The sequence below is a fragment of the Seriola dumerili genome, unplaced genomic scaffold, assembly GCF_002260705.1.
Source record: "Seriola dumerili isolate Sdu_G_001 unplaced genomic scaffold, Sdu_1.0 BDQW01000291.1, whole genome shotgun sequence".
In the NCBI taxonomy this organism is placed as follows: domain Eukaryota; kingdom Metazoa; phylum Chordata; class Actinopteri; order Carangiformes; family Carangidae; genus Seriola; species Seriola dumerili.
Window position 1 is genome coordinate 4,012,804 of NW_019174546.1, and position 16,503 is coordinate 4,029,306.

The 16,503-nt window shown below is 38.5% G+C and overlaps 4 protein-coding genes and 1 non-coding gene across 6 annotated transcripts in view; 2 read left to right on the top strand and 3 right to left on the bottom strand.

The window, feature by feature from the left end:
* Positions 1–254, bottom strand: part of LOC111231026 (myomesin-1-like) — a 21,872-nt gene extending 21,618 nt beyond the window's left edge. The window contains exon 1 of the mRNA XM_022757971.1: positions 135–254. The gene's annotated coding sequence lies outside the window, so the exon portion shown is untranslated. The remainder of the gene's footprint in view (positions 1–134) is intronic.
* Positions 255–1,190: 936 nt separating this feature from the next.
* Positions 1,191–3,622, top strand: LOC111230984 (myosin regulatory light chain 2, smooth muscle minor isoform-like). The gene is made up of 4 exons (XM_022757896.1): positions 1,191–1,278; positions 2,207–2,415; positions 2,656–2,817; positions 3,073–3,622. The coding sequence occupies exons 2-4, from the start codon at positions 2,232–2,234 to the stop codon at positions 3,243–3,245; spliced, it is 519 nt and encodes a 172-aa protein (XP_022613617.1). The 5' UTR covers positions 1,191–1,278; positions 2,207–2,231; the 3' UTR covers positions 3,246–3,622.
* A 423-nt stretch (positions 3,623–4,045) lies between these two features.
* On the bottom strand, positions 4,046–6,718 carry bag1 (BCL2 associated athanogene 1). 2 transcript variants are annotated; one of them, XM_022757898.1, is made up of 7 exons: positions 6,634–6,718; positions 5,853–5,981; positions 5,678–5,760; positions 5,491–5,604; positions 5,272–5,379; positions 5,117–5,179; positions 4,046–5,021 (listed from the first exon to the last, which is right to left on the bottom strand). In XM_022757898.1, exons 1-7 carry the CDS (start codon positions 6,668–6,670, stop codon positions 4,932–4,934), a joined length of 624 nt encoding a protein of 207 aa, XP_022613619.1. In that variant the 5' UTR covers positions 6,671–6,718; the 3' UTR covers positions 4,046–4,931. The 2 variants fall into 2 exon arrangements, with proteins under 2 accessions (XP_022613619.1, XP_022613620.1); XM_022757899.1 differs by lacking the exon at positions 5,117–5,179.
* Positions 6,719–7,055: 337 nt separating this feature from the next.
* Positions 7,056–7,147, top strand: trnar-ucu. The gene is given in 2 exon segments: positions 7,056–7,092; positions 7,112–7,147. It is a non-coding gene; the product is annotated as a tRNA-Arg (tRNA).
* A 933-nt stretch (positions 7,148–8,080) lies between these two features.
* On the bottom strand, positions 8,081–11,851 carry chmp5 (charged multivesicular body protein 5). The gene is made up of 8 exons (XM_022758099.1): positions 11,680–11,851; positions 11,230–11,334; positions 11,091–11,137; positions 10,632–10,725; positions 9,817–9,888; positions 9,406–9,514; positions 9,122–9,237; positions 8,081–8,553 (listed from the first exon to the last, which is right to left on the bottom strand). Exons 1-8 carry the CDS (start codon positions 11,746–11,748, stop codon positions 8,503–8,505), a joined length of 663 nt encoding a protein of 220 aa, XP_022613820.1. The 5' UTR covers positions 11,749–11,851; the 3' UTR covers positions 8,081–8,502.
* Between the last annotated feature and the right edge of the window lie 4,652 nt (positions 11,852–16,503).

The window sequence follows — 16,503 nt, forward strand, 5'->3', positions numbered from 1 at the left end:
CAAAAAAATTAAAGTTGCTGAAAGTAGGCCTCCGGCCTTACTGTTTCAGATGACCAAATGACATAAACTACAATAACAATTCTATTAGAGATATTGTTATGAATAATATATATATATATATATCAATCACTCACCACAAGTAGGAATCCACCAATCCACAACCGTTGAAAATAAGAGAAAGGGTGTGCTATTCCAAATGTAGCTAAAGCAAGTCCGGGTCCAGGCAAAGCAGCAGGGTGAGGGGCAGTGGACAGGACGGCAGTCCACAGAACAAAAATAATGCTGCCACTCGGCAGAATGCACAAGACACCGTCAGGACCTTTTAAGGCTGCGACAGTTTTAAATTTAGACCATGAGACCATGAGAAGGGCCAGCAGGCGAGCTGAGGAGCCTCTCCTAGGCTAGGCCCTCCGCTGTGTGCAGTACTGCAGGGGCAATATGGGGATTTCTAGTGTGCAGTAGGTACAGTAAATTAGTAGAAGTAAAGGGAAGAAGAATCACAGCAACCCAGTGACTGTTAGCGTGGGATGAAATTAGTTAGTCTTCTAAAAAAAAAAGTCTTCAAATAAACAGCTATAGTTTAGACGACGGGCAAAAACCACTGGAGCCATTACAGCACTGTATAAGCAGAAAAAATTACAAACTTACTGTAAATTAACACGTATTCCAAGATGTATTCCTGCCAACCCTAATGGCAGGGCTGCACTGAGTTTTGACGCCAAAACAGACACCAAAAAAAAAATCTATTTCATAAAAAGTTCAGTTTCTCAACTTACGTGTTAATGACCAATCTGCAGTCATCATAGAGTGCAAAATTAAGTAGAAACGAGTCGTTTGTATGTCAATTGGATATTCACACGCAAAAAAAGCAACTAAACTCCTGCTTTGAGCAATTTACACACGTTTGTCAAGTAGCTAATTGCTGCCACCTGGCGATGAAACAAATCAACCACAGCGTTTGTGGTTTGGACAAAGGTTAAAACAAGAGTTGTATTTATGAAGCTGTATTTGTGTATCATCTTTTACCAGTACCCTCACACGTTACTATTAAAATAATTAATCTCCTCCTTGACAAAAAGAAGAAAAAAAACATCATCATAAAGTACACCTGTAGAAAACATGGAATGTTCCAGACTGATGGTATCTCCCAGCTCGGCTCTGATTGGTCAGTTTGGGGAAGAGGAAATAAAACATTGATGGTTCCTCATCATCAGCCTGTGGATGCTCTGGTACCTGTGTGCTCAGCTCTTTGGCTAACAACGGCTGTATTTTTCTGAGGTTGGTGATTTATTTCTCATTTATCCTGTGCCCCTTAATTTGAGGATATAAAAGGTTTATATTTTAACTGTGAATTGATCTCGGTTAGCTCTCTGAAGTTAGCCTGGTCAGTGAGTTATTTAGGTCAACATTGGGCTATAGCTAGCTAATAAATAAAAGGTTTGTTCGCGTTATTTACGATGCGGAGCAGATATATGTTACAGCACAATAGTGGGTAACGATTTTGGCACATCGATAACTCTTTAATTGTCATTTGCGTATATTTTATTCATTGTGGCAAGGTAACGCTAGCATAATATGGAGTGATGCTGCTACAACACAATTCCCTTACGACGCGGAAGTTTGCTAATGATTTCCAAGTTTCACAAATGTGAAACTATATTTTAAAGTTTTTAGCCTTTGTAGGTCAATGTAGTCCAGATTTGACAAGTCTAAACGTAGTGGTTTTTGATCTAGACCTGATCTGATGTGGTCTAGGTGGGGAAAAATCAATTTAATCTCCCATTTAATACACTAAATAAGTGTAAGAGAGTGTGTGTGTGTGTTCTTTTTTAAAACATCTAATGTACACTGTAAAGCTGAGCGAGCTGCTTTTATTCAGCAAAATAGAAGTTTATTTATTTATTTTTTTTTTTCAAAATATCTCAAATTAGGAATTGGTGTTTCATAAATTCTGTTGATAAAAGTAACCTTAACATTGTTATTTGGTATCTGCTCTGTGAATCCTATGACTGTTGGAATTAGGGCTGTACAATAAGCCAAATTGAACCAACTGAAATGCTAACTTTACGAACAACTTACTGAGTTTACTCTCGAAATAATTTCATGTTGTAACATTTATTGTTATCAATATGTACTTCACGCACATTTTTTTTTTAATCACATTGTTAAGCTCTAGTTCACAGCCTTCATATCATTTGTGCTACAGGAGGGGGGAACTACCAGCTGCCAACATGTCGAGCAAAAGGGCCAAGGGGAAGAACACCAAGAAGCGTCCTCAGCGTGCCACCTCCAATGTGTTTGCTATGTTTGATCAGTCCCAGATCCAGGAGTTCAAGGAGGCTTTCAACATGATCGACCAAAACAGGGATGGCTTTATTGATAAAGAAGACCTTCATGACATGCTGGCATCATTAGGTACACTTAACCATATACTTACACACATTGAGATGGTGATGTGGAAAATGTTCAATTCCTTTTAACAAAGAAAATGGTGGCAATACCAGTGAAAACATTTTATATTGTAAATGTGCTGAAATTAAACCTGTACAAAAAATTCAGTTTCTTCAAATTGTTATTACAACTACCTCATTGCAAGACATTCAAGAGAGAGCCAGTAAATGTTGTCCTCATTTCCCTGACCTGTTCTTTTCCCAGGTAAGAACCCCACAGATGAATACCTGGAGGCCATGATGAATGAAGCGCCAGGTCCAATCAACTTTACCATGTTTCTGACCATGTTTGGAGAGAAGCTGAACGGCACAGATCCTGAGGACGTGATACGTAACGCTTTTGCCTGCTTCGATGAGGAAGGCACAGGTGAGGTTAAGTGCTACGCGAGACAGAAGTAAAGTTTTCTATACATTACAAGTGTGCACTGCACCTTGTATGTCTCTGAACAAGTGCTATCACTACATGTTTGAAAGAAAAATTTGAAAAATACCCATCACAAAGTGACATCAAAGAAAGAAATGAAAGTTTTGTGGCAGTTACACTGATGTGGAACAGCAAATCCTTATACTTTAGTGACTGTAACCAGCAAACTGACATTTTGTCTTACTAATTGCCCTACAGGTATGATCCAGGAGGAGTACCTACGGGAGCTGCTCACCACGATGGGTGACAGGTTCACAGATGAAGAAGTGGACGAGCTCTTCCGCGAGGCGCCGATTGACAAGAAAGGCAACTTCAACTATGTAGCATTCACACGTATTTTAAAGCACGGTGCAAAGGATAAAGACGATTAGTGACAGAGATTTCACTGGATGAGGTTTATACTGTTCATCTTGTGTATTGTTTATGGGTTTCCACTTGTTAGAACAGTTACATCATGTCATTTGATGAAGCGTCACCGTGGTGTAGCCTACTGAAGGTCATTTAAGCTGCTTTTTGGACCATACCTCTGCCCCCCCCACCCCCAACCCCTCAACCCTACTCTTAAAGCTCATTTGCACATCTGTGATAACACCACTAAGGGTCTGTATAAGCTAGTAAAGATGTATGTAAAGACCCCATGGATAAAGCTGGAAATAAACTGAAACAAGATCTGTTATTGTGACTGCTTTGGTTTCACTGAATCCTTTGTATTTTGTAGGAAATTAAAGTTTTGAGATGAAATTGTGTTCTGAGGTGAATCACCAATGCTCTGTTCATATTTCAAAAAGTCTTTATTTTTAAAACAAAGGAAAATAGATAGGTGGTTTCCTCCTTAGTGATGGTTTAAAGCAAGTACAATTCCACAGTTCACACACATTTCAAAGACACACACGGGATCACTCACTGGATTAAATAAAATGTGCTGGTTTGGTGCTGACTCTTAATGTAGATTGAATAATAAATACATACACTATATGACCAAAAGTATGTGGACAGTTGTGTAGTTTTGGTCTTTGGCTGCAGCTCACCTAAACTTTTTTTTTTCCTTCCTTAGTGCTTTAGTCTGTAAAATTGAAAAGAAAAAGTCCACATTCTTAATGTCAAAAAATTTTCTGTTGTAACCAACAGTCCAAAACCCAGAGATACTCATCTTCTCACGAGACAAAGAAATGCAGCAAATCCTCACAAATGAGAAAATGGGATTAGAAAATATTTCACATTTGTACCTGTTTTCAGCTCTAGTTTTATTTCCAATTAGTATACAATAATATTTTAGACAATAGTGTGCTTCTAACTTAATGGGAAAGGCAAATGACAGTACTATTGTGCACATATTGAGATCCGTAAAAAAGTTTTAATGTGGAAGAACTTGACCAGGCTGCACATAGCCCTGACCTCAACCCCCCCACCCCCCCAACACCTTTTGTCCTATGGAAAGTGCTCCTAAAAATAGCGGAGGCTGTTAGCATAGCAAATTATTATTTTTTATTATTATTATTATCATTTTGTAATGTAATGTTCATGTGTCCATCTACTTTTGGTCATGTGTGTACAAATTCCCATATGCAACACTCAGCAGTTGGTACATCACAATGAGGAAAAAACAAAACAAAAACCGTGTTTTCTGTGTTATTGTATTGTTTGTCATTTACTGGGTGATGAACTGATGAATTTTTCAGTTTTCTGACATCCTCATGGATAATTTCACAGATATTTGGCAGTGGTAGTTCTGTTGATCACCAGTTTTGGATGCTTTAAAGGGATCTACATAATTTTCCACAATTCAAAGCACCCCTGATGCCTGTGGTTAAAATATCTCAGAAAACACCTCACATCTGCCTTTGACCCAGAGAATGTATGTGGTGCACCAAGCATCAGTGTCATCGACCAGCCTCCTTCTGTTCACAGGATTCTCTGTGATGAGGGATTTCTCATACACATCACACCAACAATAAATAGACAAGGATCTGCTCCACACCTGGAGCTTTCTGTACACTTTGGAGTTGCTCACAGAGCAATGTATAGCACATGATATGGGAGACTTTGTCTTTGCAGCCCTACTCTGCCAGGGCAAGGTTTTTCGACTGGATCTTTGATAGGTGGTCTGATATACAGGCTTCGATCTTGTCACACTGAGCTAGGAAATCCTGTTGACAGAAAACAATCACACTTAATAAAAATATTCAGTATTTTCAGTGATTTTCAATCATAACATTTTGATAACACTGAAAAAAAAGTTTACCTGCACTGTCTTTACAAGTCCCTTTTTCTTCATTCTACAATCATTAAAATTTTCTGGGATACTCTGTTAGAAGAGGGGCAATTTGGGTTTAGCTATATTGGACACATGAATAATACATGCACTCAAAAATAAACACCTAAACCAAAATAGATTACCATAGCATCTATCTGCTCCAGAATCTTCATGAACTGCTCTGCTGCTATTTTCACTCTGTGATCTAGTTTACCCAGCGCCTCTGCCTGGAGGTCTTTGGCCAGGAAGCCCTGAAAAAATATGAACAGACGGGTGACAATCAAAACACAGACACATCTAAAAACAGAACAAATCAGCACAGGACAAATATGCAACTTTGAAACTACAAAAAAAATGCTTACATTCTTGAGTCCAGTCAACTCTCCATCCACCTTTTCCAGCTTTTTAGCCATCTGCTCCACAGATTTCTCAATGTCTTTCAGCTTCTTCAGTTCAGCTTCTTCCTCAGGACTGTTCTGTTTGGAGATTACTGTCAGTATGTGATCACTTATAAAGACAAACATCAGATACACATGTAAAATGCCTTACTCGCTTTCCAATCATCATGAGTTTCGAGCCCTCTTTTATTCCATAGCTGGACAGACTCTCCTCCATGTCCTTCAGTGATTTTCCTGCCAGAATGATCAAGGCCAGGTTAGAGCTGTAAATATAATATGATGTTCAAGCTCATTTGGCTGTGAAAGAAAGGAGACCTGCAGTCTACCTTTGAAGATGAGTTTCTGTGAGGCTGCTGGGACTCCAGTGGCTTGAGTGAGAGCATCTGACAAGTCTTTGACAGTCGGACCCTTAGCATCATCATGACCCGTTAATGTGATGCTGTTCTTAGTAGATCCTTAAGTAAGAGAAAGAAACTAGAGCTGAAATTAAAAGCACTAGCAAATACAATGTTTCTGAAACAATGTGGATGACTGTGACATGAGTATGACCATTCGGATATATCAATTCAGCCGCAGTAACCTCTAAATGATGCTTTATTTCTTTTGAACTGAATTTAAAGTTAGTAAGTTAGAAAATGTTACCTGACACAATGGCAAAGTATTTGAACACACTATATTAAAAGGAAAATGATTTTTCAGTAAGATGCACATCAAAATAAATAGAGAAATAAATCCCATATTGACTTTTCGTTAATAACGCAAGTTTAAGTCTCTAGAACAAAGCCTGATGCATTTTATTTACACATTTTCTTGACAAACACTGTATGTAACGTGAGCTGTAAAACAAATGTGCACGTCAGATTAAAACATATAACAATAATAGAGTCAATATTAGTGTAAAATAGGTTCATTAAAGGGTAATATTTCATTCAAGATTTTTAAGTGTATCCAGGGATGAAGTATTTTCAACGGAGCCAAATGTTCGGTAGAGCTACATTAGCTAACCATTTCCAAGCTACTCGAGCGATGGTTGTTAGTAAACTTACATTTTTATTTCTATCTATCATCTGGTAACTGTCGTGTAACATCTTAAAAAAATATTGTTACCGTATGCAACTGTCACTGTTATCGTTTGCTCTGACATTTTCCTTAAAGAGTCCTTTAATCACGTCAACATAGACCACACAGCTAACTGTTGCTGTTCACTAAGTACTTCCGTCGGGGCACAGGAAGTAGTTCCGGTGCTTTTATTTTTATTTTCTTTTAAAATTCTATTCAATTTTTTTAATCAACAGAACAGCACAAACAAAGCAAATATGTACACAACAAAACTGATCATACCAACGATGCACACATTTTAAACAAATAATGGATTTGATAAATACATAGCCCATTTTGTTTTTAAAACATAACTTTGATGTCACGTTCAGATATCCCCAAAAGTGTCCAAAACCAGTTTTAGAGTTTTCCTTGTAACTTATTTAGAATAGGAGAAATTTCGTGACTGTGCAAATGATTTTGGCGCAACTGGCTCTGTGGCGCAATGGATAGCGCATTGGACTTCTAGTCAAGCACTTGAGAGGCGATTCAAAGGTTGTGGGTTCGAGTCCCACCAGAGTCGGACTTTTGAATCTAAAACATGTTGTCTCCACCTAGTCTTCAAACTGTGCTTCACGTTACAGACTACCTGTGACTAGATTATTCATTATAAAATAACTAGAGAAACCACTCAAGTAGATTAATAATATTTCAAGTTATTGTTTGAGAAACTTTGGAAACATGTAGTCCCCTCACTACCTCACCCCCGTGCTGTACATAGATACTTTCAGTTAGCATTGGGGATGAAGGCCTAATCCTAACCGCAGCGGTACAAGCTCGAGTCCAACCCGTGGCTGTCTCTCTCGCTCCCTGACTTTCCTGTCTCTCTCTCACTCTTGCTAAGCAAAAATAACTTAAGAAGAAAAAAAGTGATGAACCTGGATGGGATGCACTTGTTATTCTTTGCTTTTAACTACAAAAGTCACAAATGGGTATTGAACAAGTCTCACACCAGGTTTGTTACTTTTTAGTGTCCCCTGGAAACACCTCTGTCGTGTCTTGTGAATTTGCAGGGATGTTTTCTTAAGTTGCAGTGTGTTGAGGTCTCAGGTCCATCGCAAAACAAGACATGTTTCCCAAAAACTACTCTCATGGTATTAATATTGCAGTTGATATTATGCTTACTGTACAACAGATAGTACATGCAGTAAACCTAGCGCAGGGTATTATTACAGCAGGTGAATACAGCTTGGTTTCTGGCAGTCTGTGCAAACCTTGTTGAGAAAATGTGTATGTGTGGGCGTCTCAAAAGCCAGCCACCTCTCAGTTCTGCCCCAGGGCCTTTCAGCCAGGTCCTGGTCAAACCTTTACAAATAATAAATAACCACAAAATAATAATAGTAGTGCACCTCCTGATTAAGAGCAGGATTCTGTGTTTTCTTGGCCAGCGGCGTATCAGTCAAGGTCTGTGAGTGCAGTTAAAACCACAGAAATAAGAAACCACAAAGACAGAAGGTTAAATGAAAACACATTATTTATTTTGCATGTTTCAAATAACCTGCAAACATTTTTAGCAGGCAGAGTGGGTATCATCTCCACTTTTTGAGAACTCAAACAAAATTTTAATGTCTAAACAAAAAACGAAACTAGCAACAGACAAAAATAAATTAATACTAGGTAATACTGGTGATGAATAAGACTGACAAGTGTTACACAGGAGGCTGAAGGGGACAAAAGAAGAATTATGTTTTTAAAAAAGGGATCAGTATGTTACAAGGCCACATGCTAGCACAGTAGTAGTAACAATACACAACCCAACACCAGGACAGCTTCAAAATCGTAGTGTTCTCAGGTCAAATGGTTTTTGCATGTACAAATGTTACTCTACATATAAAAGTGTTTTCTGGTGAAGTGCAGTTGTTCATCCATTCCTTGTGTTTATGTGGCTGGAATCTGTGGGAGGCCAAACTCATCCACCAAAACACCGTCCTGAAAACAAAAGAAGAAAACGTAATTAACCACAAACACAAGCAGACAAACCTCTTAATAGACACTTATATTTCAAGTGTTATTGTTCTTTTGATTGCTTCATGTCTAACAGCATGGCGTTTCAGTCAGAACGTATCAGAGCTGCTTGTAAACAAACCATACCAATAGTTTCACACATTTTAGTAAATTTACTATACAACCATATACTTTGGTATGAAAATAAATTACTTTGACATTGGTCAGCAATCACAACATGTTGCAAACCACATGTTGCCGCATGGTCAGAATACCTGTACTGTACCTGCAACAAGAGCAAGTTAAGATTAATTCAAGAGAATTTCTGTTGTGCATTCATGTTGGAAATCAGAGGACTAACTTCTCTTAACACAGACCCAAAATCCTGACTTTAGTATTTGCATGTCTACCAACTAAAATGGCATCCATGCAATTAGACACTCATGAACTGAGTTGCTAAATGTTAGGTGACAACCAATGAGCATCCACAGACATCATGAGATGGATCATGTGACCCTTGAGTATAATGTTACAGTGCTCTGCAGACTGTTACCTTATTCGTCTTGCTGTCACTGGGGATTCCCTCAGGGATCGACGGGGCGGCTGAGGCCTCGTCCAGGTAGGAGCTGTCATCATCCAGCAGCAGCTCATCACCCAGTGCATCCAGCTCTGAAACCACAGTTACACTGTCACTGTAGTACCACAAACACTTCTGCACTCATCACTGCGGTTTCAAATGTTGTGATCATTCATTTTTAATTCCTCTAAATGAAAGCATCAAAGTCAAATATCTTATAAAGCAAATGCAAAATAAACATGTCAGACAGTCAGCTATACCTGCTTCAAGATCATCCTCGTCTATCTCTGGAGTGCCGTAGCTGCGGCTCAGGGCCTCCTGCACCTCGTTGGCATCTTCCATCATGTCCTCCAGTTGGTCCTGTAAATCCTGGGGGTCCAAATACATAGCAAATATCTCACAACTGGAAAACTGATTTTTATTTATTATTATTATTATTAGTTTTAGTTGGCTGAAGCAGGATAATGGAACCTGGCAATTTGCTATGTACAAAAAAATGTATTTCTTTAAATCTAAAATATCTAATGGTGGTGATTCTAACATTGTCTGAATAGAATACCCACTCGCTGCTATTTCTGTATTGACAAACTTTTCCATATATGATTGCTGAGGAAATATCAGAAACCGTGTAGTGGTATATAACTGCAGAGATAAACGTATAACACACATACATCAATATGATCAAGCTTGACATCCTTGTAAGCCTTCTTCATTTCCTTTGCACCAATCTTCATGGCCTCCACCTGCAAACAGAAATAAATGACAGTATATTTAGTTACAAGCCACTGTTAAAGGACTATATATCTACACCAGGAGTCTGGCTGGTGTCTGACTCCTGAATTTGCATGAGCTTCCCTGGGAAAGACATAAGCTGATAGTCACCAAGTTATGTCTGCATCTGGAGAATGAAGTTCAGGTTTCTCTGCTCTCTGTTGTAAACTGTCATGTATCAATTTCATTTTGATTAACTGATCAAACCCTAAAAGTTAATTCACAAAATTACATCTCAGCCACAGTCCCCTGAGAAATTGTATGAGAAGAATCTGTGCAAGTCCATCCAAACACAACCTGTCACATTAACAAAAGGCTGTCGGCTATTTTGCTTCAGTCAGGGTGGTGACTGTTTCCAGTATATAAATGTTTTCCATTAGTTAGTCATGTGACCTATTAATCACTAGATATACTAAGTAGACAAATCAACATTACCATAATTTTCTCTGAATAATTGTCGCAAAATAAAACAACTAATTTATAAACTATCTAACAAGAAACCAAATACGGCCTCAGACAACACCCTACAAGCCAAAAATGTTCATTAGTGAATGAAGAGCTGTGCAACAATTTAAACTTTGAATGACTTAGTCTAAACCTTTTAGCCTTGATCTCACCTTGGACTCACCACAAAATATAATCAGCAGTACAAAAGTATTATCAGTCTAACCCTAATCCAAACCACAGCGTCATTATAATGCTGTGTGGCTCTTACTGTTGTTTTGGTGTCCTTTAGTGTCTGGATTGTGTAGTTTGCCTGCTCCATGTTAAAAGACTGCTGAGCCAGCTGCTCCCTTTGGCCTTCATACCTGTGAAAAAACAATTCAGTTGGCTCTGTAACATAAATTGTCACGACAATACAGATTATACTGTAGACTATTATGCTCTTATTATTATTGTTATTATTATTTTTTTAACATAAACACAAGTTTTAAAGTTAGGTTATTAAAGATTTGTAACCACAAAATATGCTGAGTGGAACATTTTAGAGTTGAAAAATAAACCCGCCAGTAATGTCTGGTTAATAAACTATGTTATAGGGTTTTTTTTTTGGCATTTCTGTACTGAAATATGTTAATACTTATCTACAAACAAATTGTAAACATTATTTGATCAGGCTCCAGTTCATATATTACCTGTGTTAAAAGATATGACTGCACAACATAGGACTTACATTCTCTTCTGCTTCAGCACTCTCATCGCCTTCTGTTTCACCATGTTCTGCAATTCACGAGGAAGAAAGAAAATTCTAGTTTGCTATGTCTGAAAAATATAATTATTATAATTTCTTGGGTTGATAGAGTGTGTCCCACCTTTGAGGGCCCATCTCTCATCTTTTTCAGCTGATCCTTGTACTTCAGAAGCTCAGCATCTAGTCTGCCAATTTTCTTTTCTATGGACTCTGCCCTGGCATCCACCTGAGGGAGGAGGGTGAGAGGATCAATTAGAGGTTTAATGACTTCCAGCTTCCCAGCAGACCAAACACAGTGCTACACTGCCCTGCCTCTGTGTGCTGTGTGTGTGTGTGTGTGTGTGTGTGTGTGTGTGTGTGTGTGTGTGATCGAGGAAAACAGAGGGGGTAAAAGCCTATGAGACATGTGAGTCTGGTTTACAAATATGCCCCTTTCACAGTCTAAAACAGGATGAATGCAAAAGGAGAGTCATGTTTGTGATGCATTGCCATGGACGGTAACCATGCTAGCTCAGCTTAGGTCACATAAAAAGACATAAACAACAATACACCCCAGCCTGACAGTACTCACATTACCAATACAGTCCGACAGGTTCGGAGGAGGCGCTTTGGGTTTCCCGCGTCCGAATATTCTGTTCATTTTCTACACGTTTTATTGACACTTAGCCTCTAGCTTTTTCTTAGAAAATACAAAAAGCATCCAACGCAAAGGGATTTCTTCATTGAAGACACCCGGAAGTAACGGTTCGGTCGCGAAAGGTTCCCATTGGTTGGCGTAAACAGTTGTTGCCAATGAGGGTTTAGGCGCACTCCTGCCCCCGTGTGGCGAGGAGAAGAACCGCAGCTGTGGTGAAAAGCCATTGTCCCCGAGGACACTGCATTCATCACCAGTCTTTTGTTACACCCACCCTGCAGATACAATGGCATTAAATGTGACATTTAATCATATCTTTCACTTATCTGACTCTCTAGATACAGACTGATGCCGACTGATTTCCTGATTTATTCCCACATGCTCTCTGATCACACTGATGGACAGCTCACCAGTCATGTAATAACAGTAACAGTCAATGTGCAATAACCCCCCTGTGTAATGTAGGCCTATACATGCACATACATAACCAGCTACTGTATGTATATAAAGTAACTTATTGCATTACCCATTTTATATTTATTTCAGCCCGTCTTGCACTCTTCCATTCCTGCACCACTTCTTGAGTTGAATAATGGGATAGGAAAGTTAAGCTTTCAACTCTTTGTTAATTAGATTAGAACTTTGAACTGGTATTTAAATGAAGCTAAGGCTGCAGCTAACAATTATTTATTGATAATGGATTACAATTATTTTCTTTATTAACTGATTCATTAGATTTTGTCCATAAAATGTCAGAAAATATTTAAAAATCCCAATTATAATTTCCCTCAGCCAAAAGTGACAGTTTAGGTTTTGTCTGACCAAAAGACCAAAACCCAAACACATTCAGTTTATTATCACAAATGACAAAGAAAAGCATGAAATCATCAGGTTTGAGAAACTGCAACCAGCAAATGTTGAACATTTAAAAACTGAACAGTTTTTTTTTTTTACCAAATAGTAGCAGATTCATTTTCTGTCTCTTGGCTAATGGACTGTTCAGTTACTTGTTGCAACTCTAAATGAAACAATCTGAAGTTTAGAGGAGAAACTTCTCTCTAGTTGAACTCATAGACATGTGACATGTGACAAGGGGCCACAACTAGACACTGCCTTTTTTTAAGGACCACAAGACAAAAATGTTGGGAACCACTGGTTTGATATTTGAAAAGGTGCCATATTTATAACCTTATCATATGTTCAATGTGCAATCAGAAAGGTAACTAGTAAACACACCTATGAAATGAATGAATTAATCTATCTATCTATCTATCTATCTATCTATCTATCTATCTATCTATCTATCTATCTATCTATCTATCTATCTATCTATCTACATTGTAAAGACTACCTACATGGTGGGTTTTTCAGCTAATTGTGACCTGCTACATTATTACCAAACAGATACATTTTCATGACCCGCATAGGCTACTTTGAATGGCACAACTGCATTCCACGTTTTCCCCCAGAGCTGTTATCTGTAGCATGTGCTTCATGCAGCTGGTAATGACTGACAGTTTTTCCTTCGAATAATGAGGCCTATTAGAGCCTTATTAGACACAGGAGCTTATTACTTAACCTGCACATGTAACAGGTCAGACCTGTACCACCACCTTCACACTAAATCACCTTCACACTAATTGGCACCGATTGGGAGTGGTTTTGGGGGGGTGGGGGGTGGGGGGGTGTAGAGGGACTTTGCTGTGAGCCAGTGGCTGATTGAAGACAGGTGTGTTTGAGTGTGCCTCCACTCTGTGGTCTACTTATGGTACAGTACATGCAGACTTTTGGCCTTGAAGTGTGTGTAGTCCATGGTGATGGCTCTGAGAGGACTGCCATCAACTAATGTTCAAAAGTTGTGAACGGAGTGTGGGGTAGCAACCAAGTTGCGATGCAGCTGACCTTTGGCCCACACACGCAATGGCTGTATTTTCATTCATTGCAAATTCCTCTGCAAGGCCACCAACACAAAACTCCTCACAATTAGTGCTGCAAGCCTTGGAGCACTGCTTTGCAGTGGGAGTGCTCTCCATGGAAATGCTAACTTTGTGTTTGAGTTGAATGGAGTTAATACAGGATTGAAAAATAATTGAAGTAAATGGGAAGGTGGGTTATGATCTCATGGCCAATTAGTGATGCAATGCCATGTTTTTCTTCCCGCAACATAAATATCATATTAAGAACAACCTCACATTTTCCAGCTTTATTGTGACTTAGTTGCACATATATGAAGCATGTTCTGACATTCAGAGCTAAAAGATACAGCAAAATATAAATATACAACAGATACAGTGAGTTTACAAAGCAGAAGCACGTTATACATACATGGTGGTCAGACCTGGGCTGATCATGTGTTTATGAGCAGTGTAGGCAAGAAGAATGACATCTTGTCCATTAGATAACATATTATAACATATTATATAACATATAAATTACAGTATTAAAAAAATTATTAAGAAGCACACTGTAACCAAGCTAATAGTGGGATGTCCACTGTAAGACCAATAGGAAGAGATAATGCTACAGTAACTTTCAGCAGTAAGCTTATATAGAGGATATACTTTCTTATTCTTAAGGAAAAAAATTATCACAAAAATGGACGTGGTTAATTGCTGATCTTTGAGAGCAAGCAAACTAGCTGAGTTAAGAGACCAAGGATAAGGCACACAAAACAAGGCACAAAATCACATCCGCTATAACTACTGTATCTTTATCAGATCTAGGCAGATAATATATTTATGGTAAGCTCTACATTAAGAAAAACACTCTAAAGACTTTGGTTCTATTAAATCTGGTTGATTCGACTCCTTTAAAAGCTACAATAATTCAGGAAACCAAGGCAGTAAATCAGTCACAAGATGACAAAGATGAAATATACAGCACAACAAACAGTGATTCAAAGCATGTGAAATGAAATAAATTGACTGTTTACTATCAAAAACATTCCTTATCCGTGTACATTCACATTAGTCATCATAATGAACTGATTCATTCAAGAACACGGTCTACCAGGAAAGAATCAGTGCAGCCGATATCAAACATATAAAGCTGAAAAGCCCACGCATTGCTATTTAAAATTACTGCTCAACATCACGATTTCAGGTTGTCCATTATCAATCAACATTTACAGTACACAATACAAAAACAAAACTGAACTTTTGCTGAGAGTAAACCTAATTTTCACAAGGATAAGCTCACACATGCTTGGCTATGGAGCTGAAAAGATGACGTGTTAAGCAGTGAGATTTACAGCGTAAACGTTAGATTGAAAATGAAATTAAAAAAACACTGAAAGCCCTGCTGTGTGGTTACAGTATGTTATTGTCATGTCGGCTGTTGCCTTGGAGCCCTCTGCCCAGTGTTCACATATATCGGTAGTTTGAGACAAGGTGAGAACATGCCAGGTCGACAATACTATGTACAATTGTTGACATCTCCTGGATGTGACGCAGCGTGTTCAAAGGTGTGGAGCAGTGTCAGATGTAATAACAGTTTCACAAAGGTTCAGCTTTAAACAACAGTGGATGAAGATGTTTTCGAAGCCTTGTCAAAGTCAACCATCTTGTCAATGAGGAAAACAACGTTGATTCAGTATCTTCTTGCGGTGAATTACAGAGGATGATCCCTGAGAGGTTATTAAGTATCCTACATAGGTTTACTGCCAAAGCGAGACCCTTCAAAGGCTATGTACAAATTTACAGTACAGCTAGGCACCAAACTACAATTCACTTAAAACGCAGTTCGTGTAAAACAATGCTCATGCTGCGGGCTGTTCCTGAAACTAATTCAGGGACAATTATAATTTTTTTTATTCTGTGCACAAAATATTAGTTGATCACTTGACAATTTACAGATCAGGTTAACAAAATGCAAATATAGCTACACAACAAAATACTTTTGGTTTGCCTTGTTTGACATCTTCCATCATCTTTTCATTGTTGATATACACTATGTGATAAATACACTGAGCTTCAATTTCCTCAGAAGCTCATAAATTATGCACACTATACAATGACTCAGGATCTAACTGGGCGGTGATACAAGAGGCATCTTTGAACTTTAATCATCACTATGTCATCGGTGTTTAATCTAAACTTCACCTTAAAGGATGTCCCGCGATAAGACCAAACCCAACAATGTGTCTGTCTCTAAATACTTCCCTATATCCCTACCCTGGCTGTGGCACACTGGTTCCTACAGAAGATGTAAACAGGTCACAAACATATAGTTTAATTTTCCAAAAAGGCTCAGTAGTTTTCTAAAAATGATGGGGGACTGTTTTTTTGTTTTTTTTAACGATACACAAACAGGAGTCAATTAGGCCTATGTTGGGGGACTATTTTCAGTGGTGGATTCATACATGTTTGGTGATGCAGTGGGAATTTACAGGAGGATTAAGTCAAAAATAATGACAGTGCTTGTTTATGACATGTGATGAAGGAACACGTCGCCCGGTGCAACAGTGTGCCTCATTGATGTATTTTTCATAGTTTTTTAACAACGGCGGAGGAATAAAATATATCAGGGTTTAGTAGAATCTGTCCATTGTTGGTTTTGGTCTTTACATGGGATTTGTTGTCAATAAGAAAAATGTAGAACATCCTTTAAACCAACATGCTTTTGAATTCTCTGGCCAGCAATTATGGATAAGTACATAGAAACTAGCCCTCTCCGTTAGATGGCAGTGGTAATTTGAGTCAAACCCAGGTCATTGGAGTCCTCCCAGCCCTGACAGGGCAAAGAGGACATGTCCATGGCTAG